We start from the raw sequence: 23108 nt of genomic DNA on the forward strand, positions 1-23108 counted from the left end.
AAAAAGATAACATGATTTATCGTGCCATAGATAAGTCTCTCATACTGCACATGTGGTCATAAATACACTACTTCTGATGGTGTAAAGCTAGATATCACTGTCCCCAACACAATGATTCTTTTTTACTCAAGAAAATCAGTACAGTAAATAACTTTTCTTCCCTTCGAGACAATCACAGTGCTTGAGGCTGCTGCGACACAAAAACAAAATATCTTCACAAATGTCTCCAAACAGTCAAGCTGAAAATCTAAGCCAAAGTTTCATTTAACAGCCTGTCAGTTTTTTGATGTGAAGCTAATGAATGCAGTGGCAAACAAATCCATCAAACCTAACATCAAAACAACTGCACTTCATCCTACCAAACAGAAAAATGAAATACAACCTGCAGGCCAGCTCTTTGATCCAGCCTACCCAGCAAGCAGACCTGTGAGTACCATCACAGCTGCTGCACCGAAGTAATCATGGACGTCATTCCACCACAGAAGGAAAGAAGGCTCCAGAAATGGAAAACATTCATCTCAAATATGCATCAATATCTTATTTCAATTGCTAAAGTGTTACATAGTTTTACATTTCTACCAGAAAAAAATACAGCATTTCATTCTAGATTACTCAAGTTCAAAACTATAAACATGCCTAAAATAAATAACTAGATAGTATGTTCTATTCATACTACAGTTTTGAAAATGGAGGTTTATTAAAAGCCCTTCTGTTCTTTATGAAAACTCCTTGAAGACAAAGAAAACACATCTTTCTTCTTTGTAAAAACACAGGCACAATTCCTGTTGCAAAAGAGGAACTCACTGAGCACTCCTGAAGCTGAACTCTGCCTAACTCAGTAGGCAAATGGGCATGTAGCTATCTATAAAATTCCTCTCAATTTTTCTTCAGTGAAAACCTTACCTCTGATCAATGTAATGGGGGAAATTACATAACCCCCTTCTTAGGTAAGTGAGTTCTCTTAAAGACAAGGTCTTTCTGTTCTAGAGTATAATTTTCTGAATAAAAATCACCAATAGGGACGCCTGGGTGGCTCAGTTGGTTAAGCAGCTGCCTTCGGCTCAGGTCATGATCCCAGCGTCCTGGGATCAAGTCCCACATCGGGCTCCTTGCTAGGCAAGGCCTGCTTCTCCCTCTGTCTCTGCCTGCCATTCTGTCTGCCTGTGCTTGCTCTTTCTCCCCCTCTCCCTCTCTGAAAAATAAATAAAATCTTTAAAAAAAAAAAATCACCAATAATTCCAATATTACCAGTGACCCTGGGGTTATCTTTTCAAACCCAATGTTTTGGGTTTCTTTTGTTTTAAACAAAAAACTGAGATTTGGAGGAGGAGGGGCAAGATGGCAGAGAAGTAGGAGACCCTGTTTCAACTGGTCCCCTAAGGTGACCTAATTATCTACGAGAACACTTTGAACACCCATGAAATCAGCCTGAGATGTAAGATTATACACTTCTGGATCTCTATGGAGGCAGAAGGTATCAGTGGAGAGGTAAAGCAGAGTGGGAATGCCTGGACTGATATCGGAGGATAAACAGAAGGGTGAAGGAGCCACCCACTGGAAAATAATACCCCAATACAAAAGTTCTCTGTGGTTGGGGACCAGCATTAACTTAAAGTCTGGTTGAAGGTACTCAAAAAGAGCAAAAGAGCTTAAGGGACAACTGGTAGAATTGGGTAGTCAGGGACCTAAGCCCACGGACCCAGGACGACCACTGCCGGTGACCACCTGTGCCAGAGAGTGTGGCAGAGCCTCCATGGTCCCTGAGCGCACCACCACTGGGCTGGACACACTCCCACCCTCGTGTGAGACAATCTGGTATGGGCGCCAGCCGCCACTCGCTAGGTCCACACCCTTCTGTGCTCCCCTGAACTCCCCAAACTGTGAGGGGGCTGTGAGTGTACTCCTCCCAAACCTAAGGGAGCTTGGTGTATGCACTAGCCAGCTGTCTCTAGGACCAGCTGAGGATCTGGTCAGTCCCAGTCTGCACTTGAGAGAACCCGCTAATCTCTGGTCCGGGTCCCTAGGCAGCGGCAGCCTTCTGCAACCTGCCCAACAATGATGTCTGGACCCCTGACAGCAGTCCCAGCAAAGGCAGACACAGGAAGCAGGCTCCCTGGACCAATACTGCTTGAGGTTTTAGTAGCACGGGAGTGCAGAGACAACAGGCACCTCCTGTGACCACTGAGATGGTGGCTGGGGGCGTTCACCGCCTGTGGGAGGTTGTGCGGTTCAGCAGACATTGCAGAGGGGGCGTCTGTGTGTTCTGTACCACCGAGAGGGGAGCAGACTGAGGCTCCCCTCTGAGGTGGAGGTCTGGGTGCAGTATGCTTTCCACTAAACCTCAAAAAGCCACTAAAGAACAAAAACCTCTACAGAATAAAGGCCTGAAAAACCGGTTTCCACAGAGCCCAGCCACTTGATAGGGGACAGGACTCAATGCAAGCAAGACTGACTGAAAAACAATGCAGCAGGCCCCTCCTCCAGAAAGCAGGCCAAAAGAACAAGAGGACAACCTCCACAGGGTCCCCATAAAACAGTAAAATCCTAACATGAGGGGAAAATAATATATTAAGCTCCTGGTATTGTCCTAAAACCTGTATATTTCATAGGTACAACTTTTTTTTAAATTGTTCTCACAATCCTTGTACTTTTTAACTTTTTTAACCTACTTACCATTACAACTAGAGGTTTAATACAACATATTCCATAATAACCTTTTAACTTGAACTTTTTTCTTACATAGACCTGTTTTTCTTTTCTATTTTTTTTAATATACATATAGATATAAGCTTCAAGGTAATCCTCTTTCCCTAATCAATACTACCCCTATACATAAATCAGTTTTAATTTCCCTTTATCTTGGTAAAGTTGAGTCCTTTAACAAAGATACCAAGATACACCCAAGAAGAATCAAAATAACCTTCCTCAACCACCTCAAGGATTTATAACCACCTTCCCATCTTCTTCTTCTGTTAGTGTTTCTGTGTATTTGTTTTTGCTGGTGTTATAGAAATCTTATCCTTGGGATTCATTTGGGCTGAGTTCTGTTTTGTGGGTTTTTTTTTTCCTTGTCATTTACGTTTTTTGGTCTTTTTGTTTGTCTGTTTTGTTTATATACCTCATAAATCTTACTTTTAGGGCTCATTCTGCTGGGTTTTCTCTTTTCTCTCTCTCTTTTTCTCTTTTTTCTTTCTTTTTGTTGGTGACTTCCAATTGCTCTGAAACGTTCCAGGGTGCACCCTGCCTGGATTGTGGTTGATATATTCAGCTATACATCTCTTCAACCACCTCTCACCAAAATGACTAGGAAGAACCCCCAACAGAGGAAAAATTCAGAGACTGTGCCCTCTCCATCAGAACTATTGAATATGGACATAAATAGTATGTCAGAAAGCGAATACGGGGTAACAATTATCCAGGCAATGGCTAGTTTGGAGAAAACCATTAGCGACAACATAGAATCTCAAAGGGCAGAAGTGAGAACTGCCCGGGAAAAAGTTAAAAATGTAATAAATGAGACCCAATCTAATCTAAATACTCTAAGAGCTAGGGTAACCGAGGCAGAAGATGGAATTAGTGATCTAGAGGACAAAATGATAGAGAAAAAGGATCAGGAGGAGGCATGGAACAAATAGCTTAGAAGTCATGAAAACAGAACTAGGGCAATAAATGATGCCATGAAACATTCCAAAATCAAAATTATTGGGATCCGTGAGGGGCTGGAAAAAGACAGAACTAGAAGATAATAGTTGAACAACTACTGGATGAAAATTTTCCCAGTCTGAGAAATGGATCAAGCGTTCGTGTCCTAGAGGCAGAAAGAACACCGACAAAGAACACCTGCCTCAAGGCACTTAATTATGAATCTCATGAATCATAATTTTGACAGGAGCTTCTGAGGGCAGCTAGAAAGAAGAGATTCTTTATGTACAGAGGAAGATCCATCAGAATAACATCAGACCTGTCCACAGAAACCTGGCAAGCCAGAAAGGGCTGGAAAGACATATTCAGGGCACTAAATGAGAAGAACATGCAGCCAAGAATACTTTATCCAGCAAGGCTGACATTCAAAATGGATGAAGAAATAAAGAGCTTCCAAGACTGGCAAGGTTTAAAAGAGTATGTGACCACCAAGCTGGTACTAAAGAAGTATTAAGGGGGGTTCTATAAACGAAAAAGAACCCAAGCATGACATAGACCAGAAATTTACAGAGTCAATCTATACAAACAAGGACTTCACAGGCAACATGATGTCGATAAAAACTTATCTTTCCATAATCACTCTAAATGTGAAGAGCCTAAATGCTCCCAGAAAATGGCACAGGGCTGCAGATTGGATAAAATGACAGAACCCATCCATATACTGTCTACAAGAGACACATTGGGAACCAAAAGATACATCCACACTGAAAGTGAAGGGATGGGAAAGCATCCTTCATGCCAATGGGCCTCAAAAGAAAGCTGGAGTAGCGATTCTCATATCAGATAAATTAGATTTTAAACTAAAGACTGTAGTCAGAGATAAAGAATGACACTACATCATTCTTAAAGGATCTATCCACCAAGAAGATCTAACAATTGTAAATATTTATGCCCCCCATATAGGAGCAGCCAACTACATAAGACAATCTGTTAATCAAGATAAAGAGCCATAGTGATATGCATACATTAATAGTAGGGGATCTTAACACACCACTCTCAGTAACAGTAAGATCATCCAAGTAGAAAATCAATCAAGAAACAAGAGCTTGGGCACCTGGGTGGCTCAGTGCGTTAAGCCTCTGCCTTCAGCTCAGGTCATGATCTCGGGGTCCTGGGATCAAGTCCTGCATCAGGCTCTCTGCTCATCAGAGAGCCTGCTTCCCCCTCTCTGCCTACTTATGATTTCTCTGTGTGTGTGTCAAATAAATAAATAAAATCTTCAAAAAAAAAAAGAAAGAAACAAGAACTTTGAATGACACTTAGACCAGATGGACCTCATAGATATATACAGAATGTTCCACTCTAAAACAACGGAATACTCATTCTTCTCAAGCGCACATGGAACTTTCTCCAGAATAGAGCACATACTGGGTCACATAGCAGGGCTCAACTGATACCAAAAGATTGAGATTATTCCCTGCATATTCTGAAATCACAATGCTTTGAAACTGGAAATCAGCCACAAGAGAAAGTTTGGAAGGAATTCAAACACTTGGAAGCTAAAGACCATCCCGCTTAAGAATGTTTAGATCATGATATGGTGAATGCTGTGAACTGTGTAAGCCTGACGATTCACAGACCTGTATCCTTGGGGCAAATAATACATTACCTGTTAATAAAAATAAATAACAAAAAGAAGAAATGAAAAAGGAAAAAAAAAAAAGAATGTTTGGAACAACCAGGAAATCAAAGAAGAACTTAAAAGAATTCATGGAAACCAATGACAATGAAGACACATTAGTGCAAAACCAATGGGATAGGGCAAAGGGGGTCCTCAGCAAGAAATACACAGCCATCCATCCAAGTCTCACTCAGAAAACTGAAAAATTCTGAATTCACCAGCTCTCTTTACACCTTAAAGAACTGGGAAACCAACAAAAAATTAAGCCAATGCCACGCACAGAAGGGAAATAATCAAGATTAGAACAGACATCAATGAGATAGAAACCAGAGATACAGTAGAACATATCAACAAAACTAGAAGCTGGTTTTTTTTTTGAAAGAATCAATAAGATAGATAAACTGCTGGCCAAACTAATCCAAAAGAGGAGAGAGAGGAACCAAATTAATAAAATTATGAATGAAAGGGGAGAGATCACAGCTAACACCAAGGAAATAGAAACAGTTATCAGAAATTATTATCAATAACTATATGCCAATGAGTTAAGCAATCTAGATGAAATGAATGGATTCCTGGAAACCTATTAACTTCCAAGACTGAAACAGGAAGAAATTGACAACCTGAATAGATCAGTATCTAGTAATGAGATTGAAGCAGTGATCAAAAACCTCCCAAAAAACAAGAGCCCAGGACCTGATGCATTTCCTGGAGAATTCTACCAAACATTCAAAGAAGAAATAATACCTATTCTCCTGAAGCTATTTCAAGAATAGATACAGAAGGAAAGCTTCCAGACTCTTTCTATGAGGCCAGCATTACACTAATCCCCAAACTAGGCAAAGAGCCCATCAAAAAGAATTTCAGACCAATGTCCCTGATGAATATGGATACCAAGGATTCTCAACAAGATCCTAGCTGATAGGATCCAACAGTACATTAAAAAGATTATCCACCATGACCAGGTGGGTTTTATCCCTATGATGCAAGCATGGTTCAATATTCACAAATCAATCAATATGATAGAACAAATCAATAAGAGAAGAGACAAGAACCGCATGGTCCTTTGAATTGATGCAGAAAAAACATTTGGCAAGATACAGCAGCCGTTCCTGATTAAAATGCTTCAAAGTATAGGGATAGAGGGAACATTCCTCAACTTCATAAAATCTATCTATGAAAAACCCACAGCGAATATCTTTCTCAATGGGGAAAAGCTGGCAGATATCCAAGATCTATAGAGAACTTCTCAAACTCAACACCCAAAAAACAAATAATCAAGTCAAAAAATGGACAGAAGATATAAACAGACACTTCTCCAAAGAAGACATACAAATGGCTAACAGACACATGTTCATCATCATTAGCCATAGGAGATTCAAATCAAAACCACATTGAGATACCACCTTATACCAGTTAGAATGGCCAAAATTAACAAGACAATAAACAACAAGTGTTGGAGAGGATGTGGAGAAGGGGGAACCCTCTTACACTGCTGGTGGGAATGCAAGCTGGTGCAGCCACTTCGGAAAACAGTGTGGAGATTCCTCAAAAAATTAAAAATACAGCAAGCCTATGACCCTGCAATTGCACTCCTGGGTATTTACCCCAAAGATACAGATGCAGTGAACAGAAGGACCACCTATACCCCAATGTTCATAGCAGCAATGGCCATAGTCGCCAAATTATGGGAAGAACCGAGATGCCCTTCAACAGACAAATGGATAAAGAAGATGTGGTCTATATATACAATAGAGTATTATGCCTCTATCAGAAAGGATGAATATCCAACTTTTATATCAACATGGACAGGACTGGAGGAGATTATGCTGAGTGAAATAAATCAAGCAGAGAGAGTCAATTACCATATGGTTACACTTACTTGTGGAGCGTAAGGGACACAGAGGACATTGAGTGAAGGAGAGAAGTGAGTTGGGGGAAATCAGAGGGGAAGACAAACCATGAGAGATTGTGGACTCTGAGAAACCAACTGAGGGTTTTGGAGGGGAGGGGGGTGGACGGTTGGGAGGGCCTGGTGGTGGGTATTAAGGAGGGCACGTATTGCATGGAGCACTAGGTGTGATGCATAAACAATGAAGCTTGGTACACTGAAAAATAAAAATTTTTTTAAAGATTTTATTTATTTATTTGACAGAGAGAAATTACAAGTACACTGAGAGGCAGGCAGAGAGAGAGAGAAGGAAGCAGGCTCCCTGCTGAGCAGAGAGCCCGATGTGGGACTCGATCCCAGGACCCTGAGATCATGACCTGAGCTGAAGGCAGCGGCTTAACCCACTGAGCCACCCAGGCGCCCCATGAAAAATAAAATTTTTTTAAAAATTTTAAAAACCTCAGGAGAATAGCTTCAGGAGAATAGGTATTATTTCTTCTTTGAATGTTTGGTAGAATTCCCCAGGAAATGCATCAGGTCCTGGGCTCTTGTTTTTTGGGAGGTTTTTGATCACTGCTTCAATCTCATTACTAGATACTGATCTCTTCAGGTTGTCAGGGCTTTGTAAAGCTTTTTTCTAAGTCATCAAATTAGAAATATTGGTTTGTAATATATAAAATATAACTAGTACAGACCCACATGCTATACCACATTAATTCTGTCCCACAAAGAGACTCTGTCTTGGAAGCTTTTATGTATTCTACCCATGTGACAGGCAAAGGAGATCTCATTTCCCCTAGTCCTTCAACTATGAAAAAACCATGCCATTATTTTTTAAATTATCTGCCCCCCTCAAAAGCACAACTCATCCCTTGTGAATAATAACTATTTCTGTTTTTAATTAGAGACTTAAAATATATTTTTTCAAGTACATGTGTTTATAGGTACCCTAATCCCAAATAACCATAAAAACATAAAGTCATAAAACTTTGGGTACTTGAACGGGAAATATTTATAGATAAATAAAACTTACAGGACCCCTCAGATGCTACTATACACAAATATAAAACTACCCCTGAGTATAATAATAGCTATCGTTTAGAATAAACTAGATAAAGCAAAGAATTCAGTAGGCAAAACTTCGTTAGTTTAAGAATTAACTTAGGTATCCTCAAAGCTAAAAGTTTGTTTGGTTTTTTCTAAGATTTATTTGTTTGTCAGAGAGAGAGAGAGAGAGAGCAAAAGCAGAGGGGAGCAGCAAGCAGAAGGAGAAGCAGACTCCCCGCTGAGCAAGGCGCCTAATGTGGGACTCCATCCCAGGACCCTAGGATCATGACAAAGGCAGATGCTTAACTGACTGAGCCACCCAGGCATCCCAAAGCTAAAAGCTTCTAGGTGCAGTTCATAACTAATCCATTATACATTTGTTCCCAGCAAAACACAAAAATTAACTGTCCAACTCACAAATTTTCCCAAAATTAAAAACTACACACACACATGCATGCATACATGCACACAATACAGTATTCATATTGCTCTGTAAAGAAATAGACTTGGAGATCAATAAAAATGTGTCAAAAAAATTACAAAGACACCAAAATATGCACAAAAATGCCATCATAGCACCCTACAATATAAGAGAACTTATTTAATGAGACTAATCAAGAAAATATTAAAACTGAGGGATATAAAAAAATAAAATAAAATAAAATTGAGGAATATGATTTTAAAAAGCATAAGTATGTTTTAGTGAAACATTCAAAACTGTATCCGTTATAAATTTAATTTACAGTTCCTGTATAAAATAACTGAAATTAGTTACATCTACTCACAGAAGACTCTTAATATATCACCATGTCAATTATTGACTGGAACTCTCTATGGTAGAGAGTTTACTGCCCTAACCTTCCCATCCCCACCAACAAAGATATGCATGTCTCAATCCCTGCAATTTGTGAATATGTCATCTTATATGTTAAAAGGGATTTTGCTTGCTCTGAAATGTAGGAGACCACATGGAAAGACCTGAGAGATACCTCTAGGAGCAAAGACCTAGATAACAGGCAGCAAGAAAATGGGAACTCAGTCCTACAACCTCAAGAAACTGAATTCAGCCAACAACCTGACTGAGCAAGGAAATGGATTCTTCAACAGCATCTTCAGTAAGAAATGCAGCCCTGCAAACATTTTGATTTTTGCTTGGTGAGACTAATATCAAACTTATAACCTATAGAACCATGGTAAGTGGGTATTGTTTTAAACCAGTACTTTTATGGTAGTTTGCTCTAATAGCAAGAGAAAACAAATACATTCTCAGAGGAGGAGAACCACATCACCAAAAGTAAGGGAAAGGTAGAGGCAACACCTAGAAACATCTCAAACACATGCAATTAAAACAATTTTTAACCAACTAGCCAAAACTGTATCATAGGCATTGAACAATTTTGTACCTAGCAAAATACCAGAACCAAGACAGTCATATTCTTTAACTAAATTGAATGATATAAATCAACACAGCATGAGTGGATATCCACATACCTAAGATTTTTTTCCCCTCATAATAAATCTATGGGGTGGAGAGGTATTTCTGATTTATAGAGGAAGAAACTAACAAAATAAATAAATGACTGTCCTAATGATATATGGTTAACTAGAAAAATAATGGGACCTTAGAGCCCTGCCTCCTCTACTATGGCATTACCTTTCTGTGAAAGCACTGTAAGTAGCTGGCCAAGACACATACTCTGAGTTTTCTATTTTTTTATTAGGTTTATTATAATATGAAAGATGTGTAATGGGAAGAAGTAGTTCAGTTCTGTTCCTTTCTAAATTACCCCTCATAAACAGAAATTACTCAGAACAGAAAAAGTCTTCTAATAGCAGGTTTCCTTTTTTCGCAAGTTCACACAAATGCTTCCTAGGCTGTCAAAGGGCTATAGTTTCATTTTAATATACTATGTAATTCTCTAAATACACATATAAATTAAACCTAGTGCTCTATTCCCTGAATATATTTCTATCCAAGTTCACCCAGTGGTTCTACATGCAAGCTTTATCAATGTAGAATGAATAATACTCATACTGTGGCCAAGAGACAGCCATGTAAGTTGTATGTGTCACTTTCCACTAAATCTGTGTCAATTTTACATACTCTGTAAAATAAACAGTTTCATTTAGAAGCTGCCCTCTGCCAGCCTGTATTTCTGCCTTCAAAGCCACAGGAAAGAAAGCAACCTAATGGAAGCTACCTTTGAAGATGTCTTCTATTTAACACCACAGGGGGAGATTAAGTAAATTAAATAGAAGTTATGGCCTGTGAATGAAAATACACAGTGTGTGAACTAAATTAAATATAACTGAGCAGGAGATGCAAAATTTTATACCAAATTTAACATAAAGATATATTTCTTGTTAAAGCATGTTCTATATTACTTTCAAGAAATTCATGTTTGTACTAAGGGCAATTTTAATCATTTCTTCTTACCATCCTCCCTCAACATCTTACTACAATTTTAACAGAAACTTTCCTCTGTAAGTAGTTGTTTTCTAAGCCATGGACTAAACTCAATTTGGACAGAGCCAAGTCTAGCTAACGTGGAGCCACAGGGAGCCACTAAAAAATCTCACAAAAAAACAATTGGTGGCTTTAAGAAAGAAAGCAAACATCAGCTGCATAAAAATTACCTCTGCACCACATTAATCTCAAAACAGAGAACTATAGCTACAAATGATAATATAGCCCATATAAAATAAATATACCTGGTCTGAAATAAGTTATCATGATAAGAAGCACACAACATCAATGAAGGAAAAAAACTGTCGCATGTGATCTTAGGGTTTCCTGCTACAATATTACCAGAATACACATTTATTTTTGAGGCATAACTTACCAATTTAGCAACTTTCCCATAGTCAATCCATCGAACTGTAGCAAAATTTGTAGATTCTGCACAATTGAAACCATGATTAAACCCAGCATGGTAGCCATATGGAAAAGTGATCATAAATTCTCCAGCCTCCTGAGTGATCTGTAGAATAGAAATCATATAATATTTTCTAATTATAGACTTTCTAAGTTGCAAATACTATTAAAATATATTTCCAAGGGATGCCTGGGTGGCTCAGAGGGTTAAGCCTCTGCCTTCAGCTCAGGTCTTGATCTCAGGGTCTTGGGATGGAGCCCCACATCGGGCTCTCTGCTCAGCAGGGAGCCTGCTTCCTCCTCTCTCTCTCTGCCTGCCTCTCTGCCTACTTGTGATCTCTGTCTGTCAAATAAATAAATAAAATCTTTAAAAAAAATATATATATATATATATATTTCCAATAAAGAAAAGAAAAAAAAAATGCCATGGTATCAGAGCTATCTAATATAAAAAAAGTAGCCCCAGATCTTTACCCAATCCATTAACAGTTTTTCAGGAAACATTAAAGACTTTTCTAAACAGGGTTACGGCAATGTTGTTCAATCATTAAATCCATAATCAAAGATATTATATTTTATATGAAGATGTTTTTAAGTTATCAAGTAAATTTGTTTTAGCACTCAACCTGCATATTTTAATACTTTAAAAATTCATATTATTGTAGTTCTGTAAAGGGACCTATTTTGACTTTTTTTTTTTTTTTTTGCAGTTACAGCTATAGAAACTCTAATAATGCACCCTCAACAGGGTTTACTATGAATTCTGTTGCTAAATAGTTGGTGGTATTCACCAAATTATTCTTTCATAATACTCAGAAAACATACAATTAGCTATATCCATTTAATAGTAAAATTTCTATCAAAGAACTCAAATATGTATGTATGAGTGCATCTTTAAATATAATTAAAGAAACTTGGGTAAACCAGTCAGAACTTAAAAGCAAAATGAGAAATACATTTATTCCATTCCTATTTTTTAGGTTAAAGAAATCTGGCTTTTTACAACCACCAAAACACACAAATCACACCATGAGCTATAGAAAAATAGTAAAGCAAAATTTTTCTGCTCTCTTTTAAAAATTTACCTATACTATGATGGATTATCAAATGTATTACCTATGCTTCATTTTGTCACCATGGTTCAATTCAGTCCTAAAATGCTGAGAAATGAATCTGGGAGTACGTATGTGTATGTAGACATACAGGAGACATACTGTATAAATACAGATGCACACAAGGCAATTCAGTTGCCATTTTAGGTATACAAAAATGTTGTATGTAGAAGTATTTTCTTTTACAACAAATCTGAAATTTATCTCATTGCCCTCAAGCCCATGACAGCCCAGAAGGTGTTCTACTACAATGAGCAGCACTCTGCTGCCACCTGGCAAGCAATGAACGACTTCTCAGTGTTCAGCATGTTTCCAGTTCCATCACTCTGAGCCACATGACAACACAGCCTGGTTCTCTCCTTTCCTGGTCTAACTGAATTTCATTAATTATAATTGGGCTTGGAAACTAGGCACTTCCCTGTACTATGTGATAAAACAAAACTCAAGCTGGCCAACTATTTCTAACCCTACACATATGGGTAAAGAGGGTAGGGTTGCTGCCACTGGGATAAAGTAACTACCTTCACTGTGCCATTGAATCCCACCCACAATCCTTTTCTACTCTACCTAGAAACCTCTGTTCTTGCCATGTTGAAAGAGAGTACCTGTTCCCATTGAAAGGGACTCTAAATTTTATGCTTCTATATAATTTCCAGAAACAGTGAGTCTCAGTTAGCCAAAATGTTTTTTGGCTTATTTTACTGCCTCTGTGTAATATGTACATAAGAAAGCATGGTGACAGAAAAGAATGAGTCCCTTTTATTAAAAGACTAAACAATCATCACAATTCCATATCACAAAAGAAGTTGGAAAGGAAAGTACACATCTAAAAGCAGACATTATCAGTTTATTAAACATATATATATATGTATATGTGTGTGTATATATATATATGTATATATATATATATATATAATTGCAAATACATTGAAAGAAATCTGGCTTTTTATAACCACCAAAACATACAAATCACACCATGAGCTATAGAAAAGAATGTTACTTTGACTGTGAAATGATTGCCTAAAAACAGGGTCAAAATGAGGAGAAAGAGGGCTATGCAAAACCCTTTTATAGATCATCTCTTTTCATCCTCATAATAGTTCTATTAAGTGGGTACTATTATTATCATCGTTCTCCAGCTAAAGTAACTGAAACTCAGAAAAATTATGTAATTTCCCCAAGTGACAGAAACAGGAATGAACTTGGGAAGTTTAATTCAGAAGCCTACACTACTCTGTCCCATGATACATTATCATCATCAGAGAATAAGTTCCTTGAGGAGTACAGAGTCATCACATATTCTTTGTCAACATGGAAAGGGAAATGGCAGTATTTCACATAAAAAACTGCAAATGTCAATCAGATCGTGAGGCACTGGTGTCTTCAGAAGCCATGAAATGTCCCAACCTCAAGAGATTAAAGGAGAACCTGTCATCTGGTGATTTACCAAGTAGTACTGAAAAGCCACAGCCCAGAAAGGGGTGCAGGGCACCTGCCTCCTTCTCCCCAGAGCTTGGAAAGGAGCTACAAGCTCCAAAGGCCTCCAATCCTGGGGAAATGAACCAATCCCACACTCTGCTATTTCACAGGACCCTCTCTTCAAAGACCAGCTTGATCAGTATCTATCACCAGCCCTAAAATCATTAAGGATTTTCTGTTCTTGGGAGACTATTCCATTCATTCTCCTCTCTCTTCTAAAATTCCAACTTAAATAGAAGTGTCTAATTAAGTTAATGCCAACCACCTAAAAGAAAGACTCACTGATGATGTGTCTGAGACTAAAAAGCCCAGTGCCTAGAGGTATCTGTAAGTAAGACAGAACCTCACAGTGGCAGTGGCCCATCTGGGGGACACAGCCCCTGCCCTCTGTACCTGTGAGTGCTGTAGTCCATCACCAGCTTCTCTCCACACACAGGCACATCCCCCACAGTATACATCTCAAAGACGTGCTTTTTGTCAAGGCTAAGACTATGCGAGTAAAACAGTGGTGAGAGCATCCCTGTCACACAAGACAAATATGTCTCATCTCATGCATGAATACAGCATAGACAGTTTGTGAGTGAGCAGCAACCACCTCCAAGTTGAAGAATGACTCCTCGTCCTTACAAAAATTCTACACTGAACAAAGCTGGGGGTGGGGGGATGTGCTTTCAGGGCTGGGGATTAAGAAGAGGTAAAGATTTAGTCACAAGTGAAAAACTTCTAAAGTGAAAAACAACAAATATTATGGGAAGAAAAGTCAAATTAAAAAGTGAAGAAAAAAAGATGAAGAGAGTGTAGCTATTTATTAATATGTCCACAAGTAGCTAATTCCTAAATCCTCTTCTAACTGAGACGAGCTTTTATTTATCTGGTCAAAAGCTTTTTGTCACTTTAGCTTCTTCACATAAAAGTTCTCATGTTCAAAAAAGAGTTCTCATGCTCATAATAATTCTGACCCAGTAACTACCCATGGGCACAAAGAAAGAGGAACCCAGTATGTACTGAGCCTTACAGAACCTAATCTTCAGAAATATTTCAAAGAAGCAACTTCTGATTATTAAATCATCAGGCAATTTTATTCATGATGAACGCTCAATTGTTTTATGTCTGAATATGTTTAGAAGCAACATACTGGTATTGTAATCATAGACTCTAACCAACCAAACTAACGATAATTGTTCTGAGTTCTTTTTTCTTAAGATTTATATTTACGTAAGAGAAAGAGAGAGCATGCCTGTGCACACAAGTGAGGGGAGGGGAAGAGGGACAAGAAGACTCCCTCCTGAGTGCCTAGCCCATGGGAGGGGCTCCATCCCAGGTCTCTGAGATCACAACCTAAGCCACAGTCAGATGCTTAACTAACTGAGCCACCCAGGTGCCTCTGTTCTGAGTTCTTTTTAAAAAATAGATCACACATACATAAACTATGTTGTTCATATAAAAGTCCTTAATGTACAAGTGCTACATCTTATTTTGTTGAATGTCCTGCATTTTACTTTTAGTATTATTATAAGTGAACTATAACCAGCATGAAATTATAGTAAATGTACCCTGAAATAAAACTAATTTCATGGGGCACCTGGCTGGCTCAGTGGGTTAAGCCGCTGCCTTCGGCTCAGGTCATGATCTCAGGGTCCTGGGATTGAACCCCACATCAGGCTCAGCAGGGAGCCTGCTTCCCCCTCTCTCTCTCTGCCTGCCTCTGCCTACTTGTGATCTCTCTCTCTGTCAAATAAATAAATAAAATCTTTAAAATAAAGTAATTTCAAATTAGTACTCAGATAAATAATTGTTATGTTATAAAACATGAATCTGCATTTTTCTCCCCACATCCTAAAAACCCTATTTGAAGTCAAGGATATATTAGTTTGTGTTAAATCTGTCTTACATATAAATACTATGCACACAAAATGAATGTTAAAAAATAATACTAATTTACCTTATCAAAGGGAATACCATATTTCTTCAATACAGACGGAGATATCAGTGTCATCTTGTGGCGAAGAAATGCATCACACCCTTGAGAACTGCTTGGGAAAAAACCTAAATGGAAACAATGAATATAAGTAGTGATGTGCCAATTATGATAAAATTTCAGATAGATTTTTTTAAAGCTTATGTTCTAGTATTCTCACAGAAAGACCGTTCTATGCAAACATATACCAACTCCATCAAAAAAACCCTGGTACTAAAAATTAGAGTCAGAATTCTTAAAAGCTAAAGGATACATCTTTATATCACTAAAGGCTGACCTTCCTTACAAAAAGAGCTACCAAGAATTGTTTTCATAAGATATAAAATTACTAAGCCTTACAAATTTCAACTTACAAATTTTAATTCAACCTAATATCTGGTAAATGGAGAAAATAATAAAGATGGTTAGGAAAGGTTAATACACATTTTAATACAGAAATCTCTCATTTTAAGAAAGATTCCTAGAGGTGATCGTTCCAAATACCTGGCAAGAGAAGAAACAGCAGTTCCCCACCTTTTTGTGTTTCTTTCTGATCAATTTAATACAGTTAACTGATACTGTAGATGCTGCTGCTATTAAAGACAGGAGTGCATACGTCCCTTAAATTAGTATTTTTGTGGGTAAATTTGGGTAAATTTCACTCATACATGGAATTTAAGAAACAAAACAAGCTAGCAAATAGGAAAAACAACAAAGAGAGGCAAACCAAGAAACAGACTCTTAAATATAGAAAGTAAACTAATGGTTACCAAAAGGGAGGTGGGTGAGGGGAATAGGTGTAATGTGTGATGGGGATTAAGAAGTGCACGTGTTGTGATGAGCACCGGTGGAAGTACTGAATCACTATATCGTACACCTGAAACTAATATTACAATGCATGTTAACTAACTGGAATTTAAATTAAAAGGTTAGCTGCTACCAATTTCCTGAACCAAATTCCCAGACAGCTCCGGTCAAATGCTTGGAAACCTGTCCCACCAGTCTGTGTGGGAGCAGTGTTTTGAGCAGTCCTTTAAATGAGGAAACTTAAGATGCAGCAACCCTTTTGCTCAATAGTATATCAAGGACCAAAACATAGTTGTTTTTCTCCACCACTGACTTCATCCCTGTAGTTTTTGTCTGAGGCAGAGTCATTAATTCAGCCACGCAAGCTACAGGAAAATGAATATGCATAATGCCCTGCTCTTCGCCTTACTTACTCAGAGAGAAACACTACCAACGCAAAGCAAGTGGGAAAGCAAGAAGGGGAAGTGGGAAAGCAAGAAGGGAAAGAGACACAGGGAAAAGACAGAGAAGAATCCTAGAGAGAGAACCCAGAAAGAAAACAGAACTCACCAAGAAGACAAGGTGATGCACATGATAAAGTGGGTAGAGGCACAGAAGCTGTTTAATTCCTTCACTGCCAAAATGAAGACAAAGCCACTAGAAATGTTACTTATCTAACTCTATAGCTCACTACATGCAAATAGTTCAAGATGTGACCAATTTGACAAAAGGATTACCAGTATTCATTAACTAACTATGAACAATTTTAACCTCATGGAAGTGTCTCACAATATTTTTAAAGTAAATCAAAACCACAATGAGATACCATTCTAACACCCGTTAGAATGCCTAAAATTAACACGACAGGGAACAACAAATGCAGCCAAGGATGTGGAGAAAGGGGAACCCTCTTACATCGTTGGCAGGAATGCAAGCTGGTACAGCCACTCTAGAAAACAGTACGGAGGTTTCTCAAGAAGTTAAGATTAGAGCTACCTTACAACCCAGCAACTGCACTACTGGGTATTTATCTAAAAGATACCAACATAGTAATCCCAAGGGGCACCTGAACCTCAATGTTCATAGCAGCAATGTCCACAATAGCCAAAATGTGGAAGGAACCAAGATGCCCTTCAATAGTTGAAGAGGTAAAGAAGATGTGGTTCATATTTACAATGAAATATTATTCAACCATCAGAAAGGATGAATACTACCATTTATATCCATCACATGGATGGAAGTGAGGGTATAATGCTAAGTGAAATAAGTCAATCAGAGAGACAGTTATCATATGATTTCACTCATATGTGGAATATAAGGAACAGCACAGAGGATCATAGGTGAAGGGAGGGAAAACTGAATGGGAAGAAATCAGAGAGGAAGAAAAACCATGAGTGACTCTTGAGTCCGGGGAAACAAACTGAGAGTTGTGGAAAGGGAGGTAGGTGGGGGGATGGAATAATTGGGTGATTGGCATTAAGGAAGGCATGTGATATGATAAGCACTGGGTGTTATATGCAATTAATGAATCATTGAACACTACATCAAAAACTAATGATGTACTGTAAGTTGGCTAATTGAATTTAAATTAAAAAAAAAAAAAGAGGGGTGCCTGGGTGGCTCAATGGGTTAAGCCTCTACCTTCAGCTCTGGTCATGATCTCAGGGTCCTGGGATCGAGCCCTGCGTTGGCCTCCCTGCTCAGCAGGGAGCCTGCTTCCCCCCTCTCTGCCTGCTTCTTGTCTACTTGTGATCTCCTTCTGTTAAATAAATAAATAAATATTTTTAAACAAATAAATGAAAAAGAAAAAATATAAATAAATAGGACTTATTGATGCCACCATGGAGTATGTGATCATCAGAAGGAAACAGATCAACTAGCCAGGAAAAAGCCATTAGGGTATAAGGAACCACCTGCAAAAGGTAGGATGTTCTGCTTAAACATCTGCATCTGAGTTTTTTAAATAGCTGGAAATTTTTAAAGTATATGGCAAAGAAAACAACAGAAATACTATCATTCCAGGGGCTCAGTCGGTTAAGCATCTGACTCTTGATTTCACTCATGTCATGATCTCAGGGTTGTGAGAGTGGGCTCCATGCTGGCCATAGAGCCTGCTTAAGATTCTCTCTCTCCCTCTCCCTCTGCCCCTCTCGCCCCTCACCCTGCCTCCACAGTCATGCACACTCTCTGTCTCTCTAAAAAAGAAAAAGAAAAAGAAATACTACCATTCCCTACAATACCAATAGGAATAAAAGGAATCATTTTGTCCTATATGGTCACTTGAGGCAGCCCTCTGTATATGGTTAATATATATTATATATAAATAGGAAATAGAATATTATACCAAATAAACGACCCTATGAAAAAAATGCAGATTTCAGTGAATGGAGAGAAAATACCACACTAATGTAACGGCCATATCTACACACTAAGACATGCTGAGTCTTACACCACAGACAGTAAAGCACAGGAGGGAGGTCCCCACACACACAACCCATGGAAACATTTTTAATATTACAATTCAAATGGATTTATCAAACTTCTGAAATCTGTATCTCTGCGCATCCTAAATGAATTGACTTTTAAATTAAAATCAATGAAGAAAGAGGAGTCTATTCAATTTTCTTTTGATACAGATTTGTAATCAGGACCTGAAAAATATGGTGACTGGTCATAAGTTAATTTAAATTGGAAAACCACTGAAGTAAGGTAATTTGCAGCGTATTAAAAACTTTGGTTTAGAATTTGTATTTACAACAGGCTATCAGAATTACATTTTACACTACTGGAAAACATCTCATAATCAGCACAAATTATGCTCAAGCATGTGCCTCAAAATGAGTTTTACCTCAAAATATCTGCATGAATACATGGTTCATATTCGCCTCACCCCACAGTCTATGAAAATTATTTTATCAACGTATAAACAACCCAGTATAGCCAGAATACTATTAGATACAAAATGATAGTATTTTTAAAAACTCAGAATTACGCTGGCTGAAGAAATGTTGGTGTATTTAATAATAAGTAAAATAAAAAAACAACTTTGGGGTCACTTGCATAAAGAAACAACAGTAACATGGATAGAAATGATAATATTTAAGTAAAAATTCAACCTAAGATAATTAAAGTTTTTGAAGAGTCACCAAGAAAAAAGATAGTATGTGTTAAAACTTCTGCAAACAAGTTCTTCAAAATATGCCTCTCAGAATCATTTTTTCTACTCTAATATTTGCTTTCTTGACATTCTCTTTTCTAAGTTTTGAATAATTTATTTAGATGAAGTACTCTCTGGAAGTTATATTTTAATGTTACTACTGTAAGAGTCCATAAATTTTTCCAGTTAACCAGTCACACAGGGCAACCATCTGCTCTTCCACAATCTTGGAAATCAAGAAGTTCCAATAAAGAGAAAATTTTAGGGGCGCCTGGGTGGCTCAGTGGGTTAAAGCCTCTGCCTTCAGCTCGGGTCATGATCCCAGGGAGCCTCCCTCCCCCCCTTCTCTCTACCTATCTCTCTGCCTACTTGCAATCTCTGTCAAATAAATAAATAAAATCATTTTAAAAAATTAAAATAAAGAAAAAGTTTTACATTGAACCTTCAATCATCTAGTTAAGGAAATAGCAGCTAGCATCCCACTGCCACACCTCACACCCCATGGTCTCTAAGTAATGTGCTATATGTAGAACACACAGAATAAACCTGACTCATAATTCTGTACTCCTGTCACGTTAGGTCACTTGTTTTATTCTTACATAAAAACAAACATATTAAGGGAACAAGATACAAAATATGCATGAGTGCTGTAGGGAGATGTGGTTTCAGTCTCTTATTTTAAAAGATTTTATTTATTTGAGAGAGAGCATGCAAGCACATGTGAGGGGGGTGGTATGGAGGGGAGGGAGAAGCAGACTCCCCACAGAGCAGGGAGCCCCACGTGGAGCTTGATCCCAGGACCCCAAGATCATTACCTGAGCCAAAGGGAGATGTTTAACCAACTGAGCCACAAAGCCACCCAAAGTATCTTCTTCTATAGGGATATTTTGGTAGGAGCATTTGAGAGTCAGACTACAAGGTGCAAACTATGCTATGGGATTCCGTATAAATCTTACTCAATCCCCTCTTACTGGTGCTTAACACACATACTTATTTGAGCACCAACCTTCCTCTCTCCTTTAACACTCTTGACTAACACACTTCTTCTCTGGTATAAATTGGAGAGCTAAGTTTTAGACCAAAGAGCTAATTGTTGGAAATATTTTTTATTATCTCTATAACTTTTATTTCTTGTTTTACTGATTTTTTTAGTGAATTATGTTAGTCACCATACAATACATCATTAGTTTTTGATGTAGTGTTCCAAGATTCATTGTGTTCCTTAATACCCATCACCAGGCTCACCCACGCTCCCCTCTAAAACCCTCAGTTTGTTTCTCAAAGCCCACAGTCTTTCATGGTTCATCCCTCCTCTGATCCCCCCCCCTTCACTTTTCCTTTCCTTCTCCTACTGTCCTCCACGTTATTCCTTGTGTTCCACAAGGAAGTAAAACCATATGGTAATTGACATTCTCTGCTTGACTTATTTCACTCAGCATAATCTCTTCCAGCTCCATCCGTGTTGATGCAACAGTTGGGTATTTATCCTTTCTGATGGCTGAGTAATATTGCATTGCATATATGGGCCGCATCTTCTTTATCCATTCGTCTGTTGAACAGCATCTTGGCTCTTTCCACAGTCTGGCTACTGTGCACATTGCTGCTTTGAACACTAGAATACATATGGCCCATCTTTTCACTACATCTGTATCTTTAGGGTAAACACCCAGTCGTGCAATTGCAGGGCCATAGGGCAGACACATTTTTAATTTTTTTTAAAGATTTTATTTATTTATTTGACAGAGAGAGAGAGAGATCACAAGTAAGCACAGAGACAGGCGCAGAGATAGGGAGAAGCAGGCTCCCTGCTGAGCAGAGATCAGGGCTCGATCGATGCAGGGCTCATCCCAGGACCCTGGAACCACAACCTGAGCCCAAGGCAGAGGCTTAACCCACTGAGCCACCTAGGAACCCTATTTTTAATTTTTTGAGGAATCTCCACACTGTTTTCCAAAGTGGCTACCCCAACTGCCATTCCCACCAACAGTTTAAGAGGGTTCCCCTTTCTCCACATCCTCTTCAACACATGTTGTTTACTGTCTTGTTAATTTTGGCCATTCTAACTGGAGTAAGGTGGCATCTCAATGCGGTTTTATTTGAATCTCCCTGATGGCTAATGATGACGAACATTTATTCATGTGCCTGTTAGCCATTTGCATGTCTTTTTTGGACAAGGGTCTGTTTATTTCTTGTGCCCATTTTTTTGTGATTATCTGTTGTGTGTGTTCAGTTTGAGGAGTTCATTATAGATCTTGGATGTCAGCCCTTTGTCTGTAATGTCATTTGTGACTATCTCTTCCCAATCCGTGGGTTACCTCTTTGTTTTGTTGACTGTTCCCTTTGCTGTGCAGAAGTTTTTGATCTTGATGAAGTCCCTGAAGTTCATTTTTGCTTTTGTTTCGTTTGCCTTTGGAAACATGTCTTGAAAGAAGTTGCTGTGGCCAATGTCGAAGACGTTACTGCCTATGTTCTCCTCTAGGATTTTGATAGACTCCTGCATCACATTGAGATTTTTAATCCATTTCGAGTTTATCATTGTGTAGGGTGTAAGAGAATGGTCAAGTTTCATTCTTCTGTACATAGCTGTCCAACTGTCCCAGCACCATTTATTGAAGAGACAGTCCTTTCTCCAGTGGATATTTTTTCCTGCTTTGTCAAAGATTATTCAACCATAGAGTTGAGAGTCTATATCTGGGCTCTCTACTCTGTTCCACTAGTCTATGTGTCTGTTTTTGTGCCAGTACCATACTATCTGAGTGATCACAGCCTTGTAATAAAGCTTGAAATCAGGCAACATGATGCCCCCAGTTTTGTTTTTCTTTTTCAACATTTCCTTGGCAATACAGGGTGATTTCTGGTTCCATACAAATTTTAGGATTGTTTGTTCCAGTACTTTGAAAAACACCAATGGTATTTTGACCCAGATGGCGTTGAAAGTATAGATTGCTCTAGGCAGCACAGATTTTTAACAATGTTTACTCTTCCAATCCATGATCATCTTTTTCCATCTTTTTTCAGTTTTTCCATCTTTTTGTGTCTTCTTCAACTTCTTTCATGAGTGTTCTGTAGTTCATTGAGTATAGATCCTTCACCTCTTATTCCTAGGTATCTTATGTTTTTTGGTGCTGTTTTAAATGGAAACAATTCTCTAATTTCCCTTTCCACAGTTTCATTGTTAGTGTATAAGAAAGCAACTGGTTTCTGTACATTGATTTTGTATCCTGCCACATTGCTGAATTGCTGTATGAGTTCTAGTAGACTGGGGGTGGAGTCTTTTGGATTTTCCACATAAAGTATTATATCATCTGTGAAGAGAGAGAGTTTGACTTCTTCTTAGCCAAAGTGAACACATTTTATTTCTTTTTGTTGTCTGATTGCTGTTGCTAGGACTTCTAGTACTATGTTGAACAGCAGTAGCAACAGTGGGCATCCTTGTCGTGATCCTAATCTCAATGCAAAGGCTCTTAGCTTATCGCCATTGAGA

The 23108-nt window shown here is 38.4% G+C and overlaps 1 protein-coding gene across 20 annotated transcripts in view; it reads right to left on the bottom strand.

Annotated features, from left to right (window-relative positions):
- The window catches only part of KDM4C (lysine demethylase 4C), a 510087-nt gene that overhangs the window by 363173 nt on the left and 123806 nt on the right, over nt 1-23108 (bottom strand). For 18 of the 20 annotated variants that reach the window (XR_006603630.1, XR_006603631.1, XR_006603632.1 and 15 more), the window contains 2 exons: nt 15667-15770; nt 11102-11239 (listed from right to left, as the gene is read on the bottom strand). Coding sequence is in view for 16 of the 20 variants with exons in the window: in XM_045069842.1 (XP_044925777.1) it covers nt 11102-11239; nt 15667-15770 (242 nt within the window). In the remaining 4 variants the exon portion in view is untranslated. Of the gene's footprint in view, nt 1-3271; nt 3304-11101; nt 11240-15666; nt 15771-23108 lie in introns of those variants that run through there. The other 2 variants (XM_045069848.1, XR_006603633.1) reach the window with 2 other exon arrangements.

Source organism: Mustela putorius, unplaced genomic scaffold, assembly GCF_011764305.1.
Source record: "Mustela putorius furo isolate JIRA1106 unplaced genomic scaffold, ASM1176430v1.1 tig00003944_pilon_pilon_pilon, whole genome shotgun sequence".
Classification (NCBI taxonomy): domain Eukaryota; kingdom Metazoa; phylum Chordata; class Mammalia; order Carnivora; family Mustelidae; genus Mustela; species Mustela putorius.